The 17,067-nt window shown below is 46.7% G+C and overlaps 1 protein-coding gene across 1 annotated transcript in view; it reads left to right on the top strand.

The window, feature by feature from the left end:
* LOC135546641 (roundabout homolog 2-like) overlaps nt 1–17,067 on the top strand; it is a 651,734-nt gene that overhangs the window by 623,261 nt on the left and 11,406 nt on the right. Inside the window, 3 exon segments of the mRNA XM_064975230.1 lie at nt 1,925–2,188; nt 3,895–4,121; nt 16,768–16,953. Coding sequence (XP_064831302.1) covers nt 1,925–2,188; nt 3,895–4,121; nt 16,768–16,953 — 677 coding nt within the window.

Here is a 17,067-nt window from a genome sequence, read left to right as displayed (position 1 = left end):
ATAGAGATTGCATCATCTGTGGATCTGTTGGGGCGGTATTGGAGTGGGTCTAGGGTTTCTGGGATGATGGTGTTGATGTGAGCCATGACCACATTCTACAAAGTCTACAAAGTAATTTAGAAAGTTTGACAAGATCACACTAGGTCAAACTAGTCAAGACCACACTAGGTCACACTAGTCAAGGTCACACTAGGTCACACTAGTCAAGATCACACTAGGCCACACTAGTCAAGATCACACCAGGTCACGCTAATCAAGATCACATTAGGCCACACTAGCCAAGGCCACACTAGCTCACACTAGCCAAGATCACACTAGATCACACTAGTCAAGGTCACACTAGGTCACACTAGTCAAGATCACACTAGGCCACACTAGTCAAGATCACACCAGGTCACACTAGTCAAGGTCACACTAGTCAAGATCACACTAGGTCACACTAGTCAAGGTCACACTAGCTCACACTAGTCAAGATCACACAAGGTCACACAAGTCAAGGTCACACTAGGTCACATCAGTCAAGATCATGCTTGGTCACACTAGCCAAGATCACACTAGGTCACCCTAGTCAAGATCACACTAGGTCACACTAGTCAAGATCACACTAGGTCACACTAGTCAAGATCACACTATGTCACACCCATCAAAATCACACTTGATCACACTAGTCAAGATCACACCAGGTCACACTAGTCAAAATTACACTAGGTCACACTCGTCAAGGTCACACTAGGTCACACTAATAAAGGTCACACTAGCTCACACTAGTCAAGATCACACTAGGTCACCCTAGTCAAGATCACACTAGGTCACACTAGTCAAGATCACACTCGGTCATTCCAGTCAAGATCACACTCGGTCACACCAGTAAAGATCACACTAGGCCACACCCGTCAAAATCACACTTGATCACATTAGTCAAGATCACACTAGGTCACACCAGCCAAGATCACACTTGGTCACGCTAGTCAAGATCACATTAGGCCACACTAGTCATGATCACACTCAGTCACACCCGTCAAGATCACACGTGGTCACATTAGTCAAGATCACACTAGGTCACACCAGTCAAAATCACACTTGATCACATTAGTCAAGATCACACTAGGTCACCCTAGACAAGATCACACCCGGTCACCCTAGTCAAGATCACACTAGGTCAACCTAGTCAAGATCACACTAGGGCACACTAGTCAAGATCACACTAGGTCACACTAGTCAAGGCCACACTTGGTCACACCAGTCAAGATCACACTCGTTCACACCAGTCAAGAGCACACCAGGTCACACCCGCCAAGATCACACTTGATCACATTAGTCAAGATCACACTAGGTCACACCAGCCAATTATCGCACTTGGTCACGCCAGTCAAGATCACAATAGGTCACACTAGTCAAGATCACACTAGTCAAGGTCACACTATTTGCACTAATCTGGCACATGACCAGAAGAAAGAAAGTTGAGTTAGAGTACTTATCTTACCCCTCCTCCCTCTCCCTCTCTGTATGGCCACCCCTCCTCCCTCTCTCTCTGTATGGCCACCCCTCCTCCCTCTCTCTCTCTCTGTATGGCCACCCCTCCTCCCTCTCTCTCTCTGTATGGCCACCCCTCCTCCCTCTCTCTCTGTATGGCCACCCCTCCTCTCTGTCTCTCTGTATGACCACCCTCCTCCCTCCCTCTCTGTATGGCCACCCCTCCTCCCTCTCTGTCTCTCTGTATGACCACCCCTCCTCCCTCTCTCTCTCTCTGTATGGCCACCCCTCATCCCCTCTCTCTCTGTATGGCCACCCCTCATCCCTCTCTCTCTGTATGGCCACCCCTCCTCCCTCTCTCTCTCTGTATGGCCACCCCCATCCCTCTTCCTCACACTATGGCCACCCCTCCTCCCTCTGTCTCTGTGTGGCCACCCCTCCTCCCTCCCAGGTATGAGAGTGATGGCTGGGGTCCTCCCATGCCCGTGCAGACCTACCTCCATCAGGGAATGGAGGATGAGCTAGAGGAGGAGGAAGAGAGGGTCCCCACCCCACCCATTCGTGGCGTAGCTTCGTCCCCAGCAGCGGTGTCCTTCGGCCAGCAGTCCACAGCCACCCTCACACCCTCTCCCCGGGAGGAGCTGCAGCCCATGCTCCAGGCCCACCTGGATGAGATCACCCGTGCCTACCAACTAGACATGGCCAAACAGACATGGTTTGTACACCCACTGGAGAGGAATACTATAAAAGCAGTACAATGTTCAAATGGGGGTGATATGAGAATGCCTACAATGGATATTGTGCTGGAAGTGTTTTTCTTTCACTATCTGTTTATTCCTCCCTTCCATGTTTTATTTTGGTGTTATGTTAGCTGCACAGTCACGGCATTGCGCAAAACACAAGCACTCATGAATCATGTCATTTTAATGGGCCAGTGTTACCACTTACACAACTGTCCCTTCTGCTCACTGTGAGAACACAATGTCTAAAGCACTTGTTTAGCCCCACCCACATCCATGCTGCTACACATTTTATTGTTGTGGTGCTCATGCACGGCAGATGAAGCCCACTTTTCACCCTGTCGGAAGAGTGGGAGAGAACGAAGGAGGAAGAGAGGGAAAGAACGAAGGAGGAAGAGAGGGAGAGAACGAAGGAGGAAGAGAGGGAGAGAACGAAGGAGGAAGAGAGGGAGAGAACGAAGGAGGAAGAGAGGGAGAGAATGAAGGAGGAAGAGAGGGAGGGAACGAAGGAGGAAGAGTGGGAGAGAACGAAGGAGGAAGAGAGGGAGAGAACGAAGGAGGAAGAGAGGGAGAGAACGAAGGAGGAAGAGAGGGAGAGATGAAGGAGGAAGAGTGGGAGAGAACAAAGGAGGAAGAGAGGGAGAGAATAAAGGAGGAAGAGAGGGAGAGATGAAGGAGGAAGAGTGGGAGAGAACGAAGGAGGAAGAGAGGGAGAGATGAAGGAGGAAGAGGGAGAGACGAAGGAGGAAGAGAGGGAGAGAACGAAGGAGGAAGAGAGGGAGAGAACAAAGGAGGAAGAGAGGGAGAGATGAAGGAGGAAGAGTGGGAGAGAACGAAGGAGGAAGAGAGGGAGAGAACGAAGGAGGAAGAGAGGGAGAGAACAAAGGAGGAAGAGAGGGAGAGAACGAAGGAGGAAGAGAGGGAGAGAACGAAGGAGGAAGAGAGGGAGAGAACGAAGGAGGACGAGAGGGAGAGAACAAAGGAGGATCAGAGGGAGAGAAGGAAGGAGGAAGAGAGGGAGAGAACGGAGGAGGAAGAGAGGGAGAGAACGAAGGAGGAAGAGAGTGAGAGACTGGCATCCATTCATTACAGTAGAGGGAATAGGGAAGACTTGTCAGGAAGGAGCCGTCTTGTTAGCCAGTAATGACTATGTTTGAGAGCATCTTTGGCAACAGGAAAGAGGCGGTAATTACATCAGAATCCCTCCCGCCGCAGACCACCTCAGACCCCACTGCACTCCTCAAACAAACAAGGCTGTCAGTGACGTGAGGCGGGCGCTGAGTGGAGCAGAGAGGGCTGTGTGAGGGGGTGACAGCCTCGTGTCGACAGGCCTAGGGAGCGGGCCCATTGTACTCTCTTCAACTGCAATTACAGGGTCATTGTGTTGGCATTCAAGGAGGAGGGACGTAGAATTAGTGGAATTGTCCCATTTTATTCAAAGCGGCAGAATCTGAAAGAATTTCTAAATGTAGCTTAACAGTTACTTTCGTCCATCTCGGATTCCTTCTTTATGTCATCCTGTCTTTCATTCACCAGCACTGTCTTTCTTGATGTATTTTGACATTTGTTCTCTTCCCTGCTCTTGCTGTCCCCCCACCAGCAGCCCATCCTCTCCTGTGTCTGTGTTTTGGTGTGTACCTGTAGCATGATGATAACTCATATTACTCTGACTCTCTGACAGGCTCATGCAGGGTGGCTCCCTCCCCCCTCTCCCTCCCCAGGCCCCCGCCCCTCCAGTGGGGTACGTGTCCAGCACCCTGGTGTCTGACCTGGAGACTGACATCCCTGACGAGGATGAGGAGGATGAGGAAGAGGAGGAGGATGAAGGCTATGAGATGTCCAGGCCTCTCTATGGTATTGAGCACACGCCAGGGTCCAGCATGGACAACCTAGACAGCTCCGTAACAGGTGAGATACTGCGCTGATACAATGACATGTGGACAGAACAATGGAAATCTGACACGTGACAGACGTCGTTGTCTCCGTTCAGAGAAGGGTATTGGAACTTCGTTAGAATTCAAATTTTCCTGATGTTGTGCAGTTTTCTGCCACTCTCTTATTAATGATTTGGGTATTACAAAGAAACAATCACAAATCGTTTTCCAACACAAAAAAATAGTTTAACTACAAAAGCATGTTCAGTTGTCATTCCACAGAAATTCAAAAAGATTATGGACCCCTTATCAGGTAACATATCAAATGTAATCTCAAATGCATCATCTCCAGCACCAAACCAGTGTCTACATATGTGAAAACAGCATGTTACTATGATCTGTGGTTAAAAAGTTAACATGTTTCTAGCTAAGGGAGGGTCTTTTCTTGCTCCTTCACGTCACTGCAAATCTCATAGTGTTTGAAAAGCACTGTTTAAAAACAAAAACACTTTTGATGATGTCATCGTGTAGAACTTTTTTACTTTATATTTTATTTCTACAAAACTTAGAAATGCCCAATTTTCACATATGTTGAAACTGGTATTGTGCTGGAGATAATGAAAATGAGGTTGAAAAGTGTTTCGCAAACTAGGATGTAAGTATTACAGTTCTGTTTGCCTAGTTACAGACTGCATTTTAACCATTGATTTATAATGAAATATTGTATTTTATTCCGCTCATGGCATCAGACTATCATTCCACAATTTCCTGCATATGTGTGTCTCACCTGGGAATGAATGTATTGCATGTACCTTAAACCCAGTTTGTTCAAGTGGTTTTGGCAGACTGTGGAATTATAATTATCATACCCAAAAAGAGATAAGAAATTCCATGAATTTTAAAAAGGACAGTGAGAGGGAAATTAAGATGAAGGAGAGCAAAGGGGGAGGAGGGGTGGGTGAGAGATATGGATAGAGAGAGAGACAGAACCAGAGAGAGAGAGAGAGAGAGAGAGAGAGAACCAGAGAGAGAGAGAGACAGAACCAAAGAGAGAGACAGAGAGAGAGAGAGAGAGAGACAGAGAGCGAGAGAGAGAGACAGAGAGAGAGAGAGAGACAGAACCAGAGAGAGAGATTGATTTAGCTCACACACAGCGTCAGCGACTGCCATGCACCCCATATCTTCCCTAGAAGATATAGAATACAGTTCACGTGCGGAATATTCCATTCCAGGCTGGAGGCACCATTTCCATTTTTACAACTCACTGAAAGCTTTTACAGCCGTCTGTCTGGCGGAGAGAGAGACATGTGAAGGGCATGACAATGGAGAAGGTGAGACAGTATGGCCCTGTCCTACTGCGTCTCTCATACCAACTGAACAGGACATACTAGTCCTCTATACCAGACATGGCTGACTGCTATACTACAGACTAGAGGTCGACCGATTATGATTTTTCAACGCCGATACCGATTATTGGAGGACCAAAAAAAGCCAATACCAATTAATCGGCCAATTTTCTTATTTATTTATTTGTAATAATGACAATTACAACAATACTGAATGAACACTTATTTTAACTTAATATAATACATCAATAAAATCAATTTAGCCTCAAATAAATAATGAAACATGTCCATTTTGGTTTAAATAATGCAAAAACAAAGTGTTGGAGAAGAAAGTAAAAGTGCAATATGTGCCATGTAAGAAAGCTATCGTTTAAGTTCCTTGCTTAGAACATGAGAACATATGAAAGCTGGTGGTTCCTTTTAACATGAGTCTTCAATACTCCCAGGTAAGAAGTTTTAGGTTGTAGTTATTATAGGAATTATAGGACTATTTCTCTCTATACCATTTGTATTTCATTAACCTTTGACTATTGGATGTTCTTATAGGCACTTTAGTATTGCCAGTGTAACAGTATAGCTTCTGTCGGCCCTCCTCGCTCCTACCTGGGTTCGAACCAGGAACACAACGACAACAGCCTCCCTCGAAGCAGCTTTACCCATGCAGAGCAAGGGGAATAACTACTCCATGTCCCAGAGCGAGTGACGTTTGAAACGCTATTAGCGTGCACCCCGCTAACTAGCTAGCCATTTCACATCGGTTACACCAGCCTAATCTCGGGAGTTGATAGGCTTAAAGTCATAAACAGCTGCTTGCAAACACACAAATGTGCTGTTTGAACGAGCCTGCTGCTGCCTACCATCGCTCAGTCAGACTGCTCTATCAAATCATAGATTTAGTTATAACATGATAAGACACAGAAATACGAGCCTTAGGTCATTAAAATGGCCGTATCCGGAAACTATCATCTCGAAAACAAGACGTTCATTCTTTCAGTGAAATACGGAACCGTTCCGTATTTTATCTAACGGGTGGCATCTACATATTCCTGTTACATTGCACAACCTTCAATGTTATGTCATAATTACGTAAAATCCTGGCAAATTAGGCGGCCCAAACTGTTGCATATACAAACTGTTGCATATGACTCTGCATGCAATGAATGCAAGAGAAGTGACACAATTTCACCTGGTTAATATTGCCTGGTAAACTGGATTTCTTTTAGCTAAATATGCAGGTTTAAAAATCTATACTTCTGTGTATTGATTTTAAGAAAGGCATTGATGTTTATGGTTAGGTACACATTTGAGCAACGATACACACCGCCTCAATTATATGCAACGCAGGACACGCTAGATAAACTAGTAATATCATCAACCATGTGTAGTTAACTAGTGATAATGATTGATTGATTGTTTTTTATAAGATAAGTTTAATGCTAGCTAGCAACTTACTTTGGCTTACTGCATTCGCATAACAGGCAGTCTCCTCGTGGAGTGCAATGTAATCATGTCTTTGGACTAGTTAATTGTAAGGTTGCACGATTGAATCCCCCGAGCTGACAAGGTAAAAATCTGTCATTCTGCCCCTGAACGAGGCAGTTAACCCACTGTTCCTAGGCCGTCATTGAAAATAAGCAAAAAATAATGTGTTCTTAACTGACTTGCCTCGTTAAATAAAGGTTAAATAAAGGTGTAAAAAATAATAATAATCTGATTGTTATGAAAACTTGATATCGGCCCTAATTAATCGGCCATTCCGATTAATCGAACAACCTCTAATACAGACAGGATGGAGCAGCAGCTCTGTGTTTTATGAGTGGAGAGGGATAGCACTAAGAAGGGAAGAGAAGAAGGGATAAATATTTATATTGAATGAGGAAGAGCGAGCGAGACAAAGAGAAAGGGAGGAAGATACATATCTAGAGAGAGAGAGAGAGAGACAGAGAGACATTTTAAATTTGTATTGTTTATTTTACTTTTGTATATTATCTACCTCACTTGCTTTGGCAATGTTAACACGTTTCCCATGCCAATAAAGCCCCTTGAATTGAATTGAGAGAGAGAGAGAAAGAGAGAGACAGAAAGAGAGATAAAGAGAGACACATAGAGAGACACAGAGAAAGAGAGACAGAGAGAGAGAGACAGAGAGGGGGGGGTATATACTGTATCTATAAAAAGAGGAACAGGGAGAGAGGGAGGGAGGGAGGATTGACACGGCTGCTTGGCTGGCCTGTCGACTGCAACCCCAGAGTGTAGTTTTTCTGTGGGATGATGGAACATGGGCTGTGGCGGCTATGACACATGCTGCTGTTTATATATTTAGAGGAATATAAAGCTGCGACTGGGCCATAATCTGCTGCATCTCTCCTGCACTGTATTACTCTGAAGACACCACTATTTCTTCTTATCTTTCCACAAGTCTCCCCCGCTTCCCACCGTTTGACAGCACAGATACGGTCCCAGCTCCAGGGTTAGCAGGAGGGGCAGATGGAGGAAGGGGGAATATGCGGAGATTAATCGCAGGCACCATTTTGAGGCTGTGGAGAGAGGGGGCAGGAGCAGATTTCTGTAGAGCCCAACATGATAGATTTGTCATTGTTATAATAATATGTAAATAGGTCTGTTTCCTTAATGTTATAACAAATGCCACTAAATAAAACATTCTCACCGTTGGGCCCATAAAAACAGTGCACATACATTTTTTTCACTAGAGAGATTGTCTGTGTGTATTGTCTGCGTGTATTGTCTGTGTGTCTTTGTATTATGTAATGCACTGCATAATACAACATGTTTTTCTAAATCTAAAGGTGAATCCACCTGAAGCAGTGTTAAGTTACCACGGTTAGGCTGAGATGAATACACACAGGTACTATATCCCAGGGCGGTGGATTTGTCTAGAGTAGCTAGCTGTGTTGTGTGTTACTGATGCTGCAGTATAACATCCACAGGGATCTCAGTGCTGTGTCTCTCTGGGTGATTATTCTCCCATCAACCCCCTGGCAGGGAGGGTGGGGGGGGGGTCACGTCTCCTGTCGGCAGGTGCAGCCGCCAGCTCATCAGGGGGAACGATTTACCTGCTTAACGACATGCAGATGAGCCTCTCCATCAGCATAAATCAGTTTTAGTGGCAGGAGGAACCTGGGATACCTGGCTTTTACTGCCCCTGGCTTGTGGCTAGCTCCCATTTACTAACCCCTGGCTTGTGGCTAGCTCCCATTTACTAACCCCTGGCTTGTGGCTAGCTCCCATTTACTAACCCCTGGCTTGTGGCTAGCTCCCATTTACTAACCCCTGGCTTGTGGCTAGCTCCCATTTACTAACCCCTGGCTAGTGGCTAGCTCCCATTTACTAACCCCTGGCTTGTGGCTAGCTCCCATTTACTAACCCCTGGCTTGTGGCTAGCTCCCATTTACTAACCCCTGGCTAGTGGCTAGCTCCCATTTACTAACCCCTGGCTTGTGGCTAGCTCCCATTTACTAACCCATGGCTAGTGGCTAGCTCCCGTTTACTGCCCCTGGCTTGTGGCTAGCTCATGTTTACTAACCCCTGGCTAGTGGCTAGCTCCCGTTTACTGCCCCTGGCTAGCTTCCGTTTACTGCCCCTGGCTAGTGGCTAGCTCCTGTTTACTAACCCCTGGCTAGTGGCTACCTCCCGTTGACTGCCCCTGGCTTTTGGCTAGCTCCCGTTTACTATCCCCTGGCTTGTGGCTAGTTCCCGTTTACTGACCCTGGCTAGTGGCTAGCTCCCGTTTACTAAGCCCTGGCTAGTGGCTAGCTCCCGTTTACTGCCCCTGGCTTTTGGCTAGCTCACGTTTACTATCCCCTGGCTAGCTCCCGTTTACTGACCCTGGCTAGCTCCCGTTTACTGACCCTGGCTAGTGGCTAGCTCCCGTTTACTGACCCTGGCTAGTGGCTAGCTCACGTTTACTGACCCTGGCTAGTGGCTAGCTCCCGTTTACTAACCCCTGGCTAGCTCCCGATTACTGCCCCTGGCTAGTGGCTAGCTCACTTTTACTGGCCCTGGCTAGTGGCTAGCTCCCTTTTACTGGCCCTGGCTAGTGGCTAGCTCACGTTTACTTACCCTGGCTAGTGGCTAGCTCCCGTTTACTAACCCCTGGATAGCTCCCGATTACTGCCCCTGGCTAGTGGCTAGCTCACTTTTACTGGCCTTGGCTAGTGGCTAGCTCCCTTTTACTGGCCCTGGCTAGTGGCTAGCTCCTGTTTACTAACCCCTGGCTAGTGGCTAGCTCCTGTTTACTGCCCCTGGCTAGTGGCTAGCTCCTTTTTACTGCCCCTGGCTAGTGGCTAGCTCCCGTTTACTAACCCCTGGCTAGTGGCTAGCTCCCGTTTACTGCCCCTGGCTAGCTCCTGTTTACTGGCCCTGGCTAGCTCCCTTTTACTGCTTCTGGCTAGTGGCTAGCTAGTGACTAGCTCCCTTTTACTGCTCCTGGCTAGTGGCTAGCTCCCTTTTACTGGCCTGGACCATTAGTACAGGGAATATGGGCAGGTGAGAGAAGGTTATTAGATACCTAGTCATTTGAGAATTGAATGGAACCTTAGTCTGAATCCTTAATCAGAATCCTTAATCTGAATCCTTAGTCTGAAAAGAATTGCGCTCATGTAAAGTAGATTAAGCACGATTGGTTGCAGAATTCAAGACCATAAAAATGAAGCTAAATTGCGTTTTCAGTACATGATGTCAGCAAGATCAAGGTTTCCTTGACGTATCATGGTTAGCTGTGTCCCAAAGACACGAGTAGTAGAGACTAGCAGTTAGTGTGGCTGAAAGCTCACTGTGTGATGTGATGTGCTGAGGTAGTGGTTCTGAGCTGGAGGAGTGGAGTTGGAAGGAAGTCTCAGTGCCTTGGTTTGACTGCCTCTCTCTGCTTATACTTCATTATCTGCACCAGTCTCTGTGGGAGGATTGGACCCAGAGGAATTGCATTCTTTGTTTTTTCTTCTTAGAAGGAAAACTCAGAGAAAAGCAGTGTGAGAGAAAATAGCCTGGCAAGATAAAGGCCAGAACGTAGTTAGTGTCTTGGGTATTTTCAGTCAGTGCAGTACAATTGGAATGTGCAAGGTTTTAAAGTTGTCACATGGTTTCCCAGGTTTATTGAAGTTTTCCATTAGTTTATGGATAATTTGCTCCGATCGTTTCTCAGAGAGAAAAGCTGTTATAAGGTGAGCTGCTGGTTGAAAGCTTTAGTTCCCTGAGGCCTTGTTTAAGCTGGGTTCTGCACAAACCACAATGTTGTGGTGTGAAAGGGCTCAGGGGCGAGAAATTGAAAAGCACTTTTAGGGAGTTTCCTCAGTTTCCTGATTTCCTTGGGATGCACAAACATAAATCAGACATTGAGTTTTACGTCAATTACAGTGCTGGACTAACGCTGTGTTCCAATGAGAAGTGTAGTATGAAAGGGACTCTGTCAGTACAGCTGGTACATGTTTGGGTTTAGTCGATCTTCTCCTGTCTCTCTCTGTGTCTGAATGAGTGCCAGACCTCTGGTATGCCTGCTCCTCTCTGTGTCTAAATGAGTGCCATATCTCTGGTAGGCCTGCTCCTCTCTGTGTCTGAATGAGTGCCAGACCTCTGGTAGGCCTGCTCCTCTCTGTGTCTGAATGAGTGCCAGACCTCTGGTATGCCTGCTCCTCTCTGTGTCTAAATGAGTGCCAGAAATCTGGTATGCCTGCTCCTCTCCGTGTCTGAATGAGTGCCATACCTCTGGTATGCCTGCTCCTCTCTGTGTCTGAATGAGTGCCAGACCTCTGGTATGCCTGCACCTCTCTGTGTCTGAATGAGTGCCAGACCTCTGGTATGCCTGCTCCTCTCTGTGTCTAAATGAGTGCCAGACCTCTGGTATGCCTGCTCCTCTCTGTGTCTGAATGAGTGCCAGACCTCTGGTATGCCTGCTCCTCTCTGTGTCTGAATGAGTGCCAGACCTCTGGTGTGCCTGCTCCTCTCTGTGCCTGCTTTGGCCAGACTTGTGACTGTCACCCTCTGTTCCCAACTGACCACCCCTCTCATCCCCTCTGTTCCCCACTGACTCCATCTCAGTACCCCTCTCATCCCCTCTGTTCCCCACTGTCCCCATCTCAGTACCCCTCACATCCCCTCTGTTCCCCACTGACTCCATCTCAGTACCCCTCTCATCCCCTCTGTTCCCCACTGACTCCATCTCAGTACCCCTCACATCCCCTCTGTTCCCCACTGACTCCATCTCAGTACCCCTCTCATCCCCTCTGTTGCCCACTGACTCCATCTCAGTACCCCTCTCATCCCCTCTGTTCCCCACTGACCCCATCTCAGTACCCCTCACATCCCCTCTGTTCCCCACTGACCCCATCTCAGTACCCCTCACATCCCCTCTGTTCCCCACTGACCCCATCTCAGTACCCCTCTCATCCCCTCTGTTCCCCACTGACCCCATCTCAGTACCCCTCTCATCCCCTCTGTTCCCCACTGACTCCATCTCAGTACCCCTCACATCCCCTCTGTTCCCCACTGACTCCATCTCAGTACCCCCTCACATCCCCTCTGTTCCCCACTGACTCCATCTCAGTACCCCTCACATCCCCTCTGTTCCCCACTGACTCCATCTCAGTACCCCTCTCATCCCCTCTGTTCCCCACTGACTCCATCTCAGTACCCTCTCATCCCCTCTGTTCCCCACTGACTCCATCTCAGTACCCCTCTCATCCCCTCTGTTCCCCACTGACTCCATCTCAGTACCCCTCACATCCCCTCTGTTCCCCACTGACTCCATCTCAGTACCCCTCACATCCCCTCTGTTCCCCACTGACTCCATCTCAGTACCCCTCACATCCCCTCTGTTCCCCACTGACCCCATCTCAGTACCCCTCTCATCCCCTCTGTTCCCCTCTCATCATCATTCTCATCCCTGCTACTCCCTCTTTCCCCTCTCCCCTCTCTCCCCATGACATTTCCTCCTCCATTTGAGCTCTGTACCGTATCCCCCCTTTTCTCTTCATCATGACATCCACATTTATTTTCATTTTTGTCTCATGGGCTTGTCTGCGGATCACGAGATTGTGTGTGTGTGTTTGTGTGTGTGTGTGAGTTTGGATAAGTGCCACTTCATTGTGTCTGCCAAGCAAGCCTCTCAGAAAGCTGTCATTTAAGCTGACTGTAGTTTCGCCTGCCAGAATGGCATATTTTTGTTGGCACGATGGAAAGGCTTTCTTCAGGAGTTTCTGAAAGGATAAAGACATACTCTCACCAGAAACATTCACAATATAGGCTCTGTTTTATGGAAACAGCTTCCTTCCACAAGGGTTTCCTTAAGTTTCCAGTATTTCTGGAAAATCTAGATAATGATTATTTTGCATAAGACATTTCCCCTATTGTCTTTTAATCTTCCTGACAGTGATGTACCGGGCTACATATCTCTGCTCTTTTGTTTAGTGATATAATTCATTTTTACATACTTTATTTTATTTCACCTTTATTTAACCAGGTAGGCCTGTTAAGAACAAGTTCTCATTTACAGCTGCGATCTGGCCAAGATAAAGCAAAGCAGTGCGACAACAACACAGAGTTATACATAAATCAGGCAGGAATCCGGAGATGAGGTAGAGACAAGCAGTCCGATATTATCTTGGTTGATATTGCGCTGTGCAGACTGGCAGGAATTGACCGGGCTGAGGTTGGCCGATGTCTGAGTTAACAGTGATGACCGCTAGCATTGGCTAACTGACTACTAGCTAGTTGCTAGTTAGCAGGCTAGCTACTGAAGGGGGTTCCGGTTCTAAAGTTTAAAAATAGAAGATCCATACCACATTGTGTGATGCGGGTTGCAGGAACATTTGTACATTTTAAAAATAGAAAAAAGCATATTTATATATTTTCTATACAGCGTTTACTGGATACGCCATAGAGGTTTGTATTCAAACATTTGTATATATTTTAAGAAAACGTTTTATTAAGGACCTTGTCCCTAGATGGAAAATTAGATTAAAAATATAAAAAATATATACAAAGAAAAAAAATGATATACAGTGCCTTGCGAAATTATTCGGCCCCCTTGAACTTTGCGACCTTTTGCCACATTTCAGGCTTCAAACATAAAGATATAAAACTGTATTTTTTTGTGAAGAATCAACAACAAGTGGGACACAATCATGAAGTGGAACAACATTTATTGGATATTTCAAACTTTTTTAACAAATCAAAAACTGAAAAATTGTGCGTGCAAAATGATTCAGCCCCTTTACTTTCAGTGCAGCAAAGTCTCTCCAGAAGTTCAGTGAGGATCTCTGAATGATCCAATGTTGACCTAAATGACTAATGATGGTAAATACAATCCACCTGTGTGTAATCAAGTCTCCGTATAAATGCACCTGTACTGTGATAGTCTCAGAGGTCCGTTAAAAGCGCAGAGAGCATCATGAAGAACAAGGAACACACCAGGCAGGTCCGAGATACTGTTGTGAAGAAGTTTAAAGCCGGATTTGGATACAAAAAGATTTCCAAAGCTTTAAACATCCCAAGGAGCACTGTGCAAGCGATAATATTGAAGTGGAAGGAGTATCAGACCACTGCAAATCTACCAAGACCTGGCCGTCCCTATAAACTTTCAGCTCATACAAGGAGAAGACTGATCAGAGATGCAGCCAAGAGGCCATGATCACTCTGGATGAACTGCAGAGATCTACAGCTGAGGTGGGAGACTCTGTCCATAGGGGAACAATCAGTCGTATATTGCACAAAAATGGCCTTTATGGAAGAGTGGCAAGAAGAAAGCCATTTCTTAAAGATATCCATAAAAAGTGTCGTTTAAAGTTTACCACAAGCCACCTGGGAGACACACCAAACATGTGGAAGAAGGTGCTCTGGTCAGATGAAACCAAAATTGAACTTTTTGCTAACAATGCAAAACGTTATGTTTGGCGTAAAAGCAACACAGCTCATCACCCTGAACACACCATACCCACTGTCAAACATGGTGGTGGCATCATCCTGGTTTGGGCCTGCTTTTCTTCAGCAGGGACAGGGAAGATGGTTAAAATTGATGGGAAGATGGATGGAGCCAAATACAGGACCATTCTGGAAGAAAACCTGATGGAGTCTGCAAAAGACCTGAGACTGGGACGGAGATTTGTCTTCCAACAAGACAATGATCCAAAACATAAAGCAAAATCTACAATGGAATGGTTCAAAAATAAACATATCCAGGTGTTAGAATGGCCAAGTCAAATTCCAGACCTGAATCCAATCGAGAATCTGTGGAAAGAACTGAAAACTGGCAACAATGCAAAAAATGCTCATAAATGCTCTCCATCCAACCTCACTGAGCTCGAGCTGTTTTGCAAGGAGGAATGGGAAAAAATTTCAGTCTCTCAATGTGCAAAACTGATAGAGACATACCCCAAGCGACTTACAGCTGTAATCACAGCAAAAGGTGGCGCTACAAAGTATTAACTTAAGGGGGCTGAATAATTTTGCAAGCCCAATTTTTCAGTTTTTGATTTGTTAAAAAAGTTTGAAATATCCAATAAATGTCGTTACACTTCATGATTGTGTCCCACTTGTTGTTGATTCTTCACAAAAAAAATACAGTTTTATATCTTTATGTTTGAAGCCTGAAATGTGGCAAAAGGTCGCAAAGTTCAAGGGGGCCGAATACTTTCGCAAGGCACTGTATACAATGGATGGGACAAGACAATCAAAACAGACATCTCACTCCTATGCCATCTTGGAATTTAAGTGATCAATTTGGCATTATTGCTAAGTCAATGCTGCAGGACTTTCCACAGAGTGTGGAGTGCTTTAACAAGGCATGATACGAGAGCCAGGTGTTTCTACTGTTAAACCATTAGGTGTTTGATTCAACACTGTTTAGTGAGCTGCTTCATCCGTGTCACCTGAGGTAATACTGGGACTCAGCTCTGGACAGGTGTGTCACCTGAGGTAATACTGGGACTCAGCTCTGGACAGGTGTGTCACCTGAGGTAATACTGGGACTCAACTCTGGACAGGTGTGACACCTGAGGTAATACTGGGACTTAGCTGTGGACAGGTGTGTCACCTGAGGTAATACTGGGACTCAGCTCTGGACAGGTGTGTCACCTGAGGTAATACTGGGACTCAGCTCTGGACAGGTGTGTCACCTGAGGTAATACTGGGACTCAGCTCTGTACAGGTGTGTCACCTGAGGTAATACTGGGACTCAGCTCTGTACAGGTGTGTCACCTGAGGTAATACTGGGACTCAGCTCTGGACAGGTGTGTCACCTGAGGTAATACTGGGACTCAGCTCTGGACAGGTGTGTCACCTGAGGTAATACTGGGACTCAGCTCTGGACAGGTGTGTCACCTGAGGTAATACTGGGACTCAGCTCTGGACAGGTGTGTCACCTGAGGTAATACTGGGACTCAGCTCTGGACAGGTGTGTCACCTGAGGTAATACTGGGACTCAGCTCTGGACAGGTGTGTCACCTGAGGTAATACTGGGACTCAGCTCTGGACAGGTGTGTCACCTGAGGTAATACTGGGACTCAGCTCTGGACAGGTGTGTCACCTGAGGTAATACTGGGACTCAGCTCTGGACAGGTGTGTCACCTGAGGTAATACTGGGACTCAGCTCTGGACAGGTGTGTCACCTGAGGTAATACTGGGACTCAGCTCTGGACAGGTGTGTCACCTGAGGTAATACTGGGACTCAGCTCTGGACAGGTGTGTCACCTGAGGTAATACTGGGACTCAGCTCTGGACAGGTGTGTCACCTGAGGTAATACTGGTACTCAGCTCTGGACAGGTGTGTCACCTGAGGTAATACTGGTACTCAGCTCTGGACAGGTGTGTCACCTGAGGTAATACTGGGACTCAGCTCTGGACAGGTGTGTCACCTGAGGTAATACTGGGACTCAATTCTGGACAGGTGTGTTACTTTTCTCTTTCAAACACAGGCCAAACTCAAGAGGCCACGGTTATGTTGTCCATCAACGTGTGTGTGTGCGCATGTTTATGTGTGTGTGTGTGACGAGAGGGGCGGGCCAGAACAGAATGAGTGTAAAAAACTACTAGTGACATGCCAGAACACAAGAGCCCCTCCAGCACAGAGAAACCCATCTGAGATGAAACTTGATATTAACTCTCATTATAAGATTACACAGCACATGAATCCATTGAAACCTATAGCCACAGTGAAGATGTTCAGTATGGAATATCATTCAAGGGTTTTTGTGTCCGTGGAATTTCCTCGGTTGGGGTCTGTAGGCTATAAACATGGTGCGGTTGGATATCAAAAATTGTTACTTGCTTTGTGAACACACACACATGCACATCTCTGATGCTCTAGCTGGCGGTGTCCCTCAGGGTCCATGGTTAACGGCTGGGGGTCAGCCTCAGAGGAAGATGACCGTCACTACTCCAGCCACAGGTCCAGTGTGGGCAGCTCCTCTGATGGATCCCTCTACACCCACTGTAGCTTCGCCCAGGCCCTGGTGGCAGCCGCTGACAAGGCAGGCTACCACCTGGAGGGCACCAGCCTGGCCAAGAGAGGTTGGTATATGAGGAGTGGAGCCCCTCCAGCCTGTTCTCTCTGGAAACTCTATATGACCCAGAAGGACATTGATCTACTTCCTGACATATGCTGGCTGGTGTTTTCTCCTCTAC

Source organism: Oncorhynchus masou, chromosome 9 (genome assembly GCF_036934945.1).
Source record: "Oncorhynchus masou masou isolate Uvic2021 chromosome 9, UVic_Omas_1.1, whole genome shotgun sequence".
Taxonomy (NCBI): Eukaryota; Metazoa; Chordata; class Actinopteri; order Salmoniformes; family Salmonidae; genus Oncorhynchus; species Oncorhynchus masou.
The sequence above is the reverse complement of the archived record's forward strand: the minus strand, read 5'-3'. Positions and strand labels throughout refer to the sequence as shown.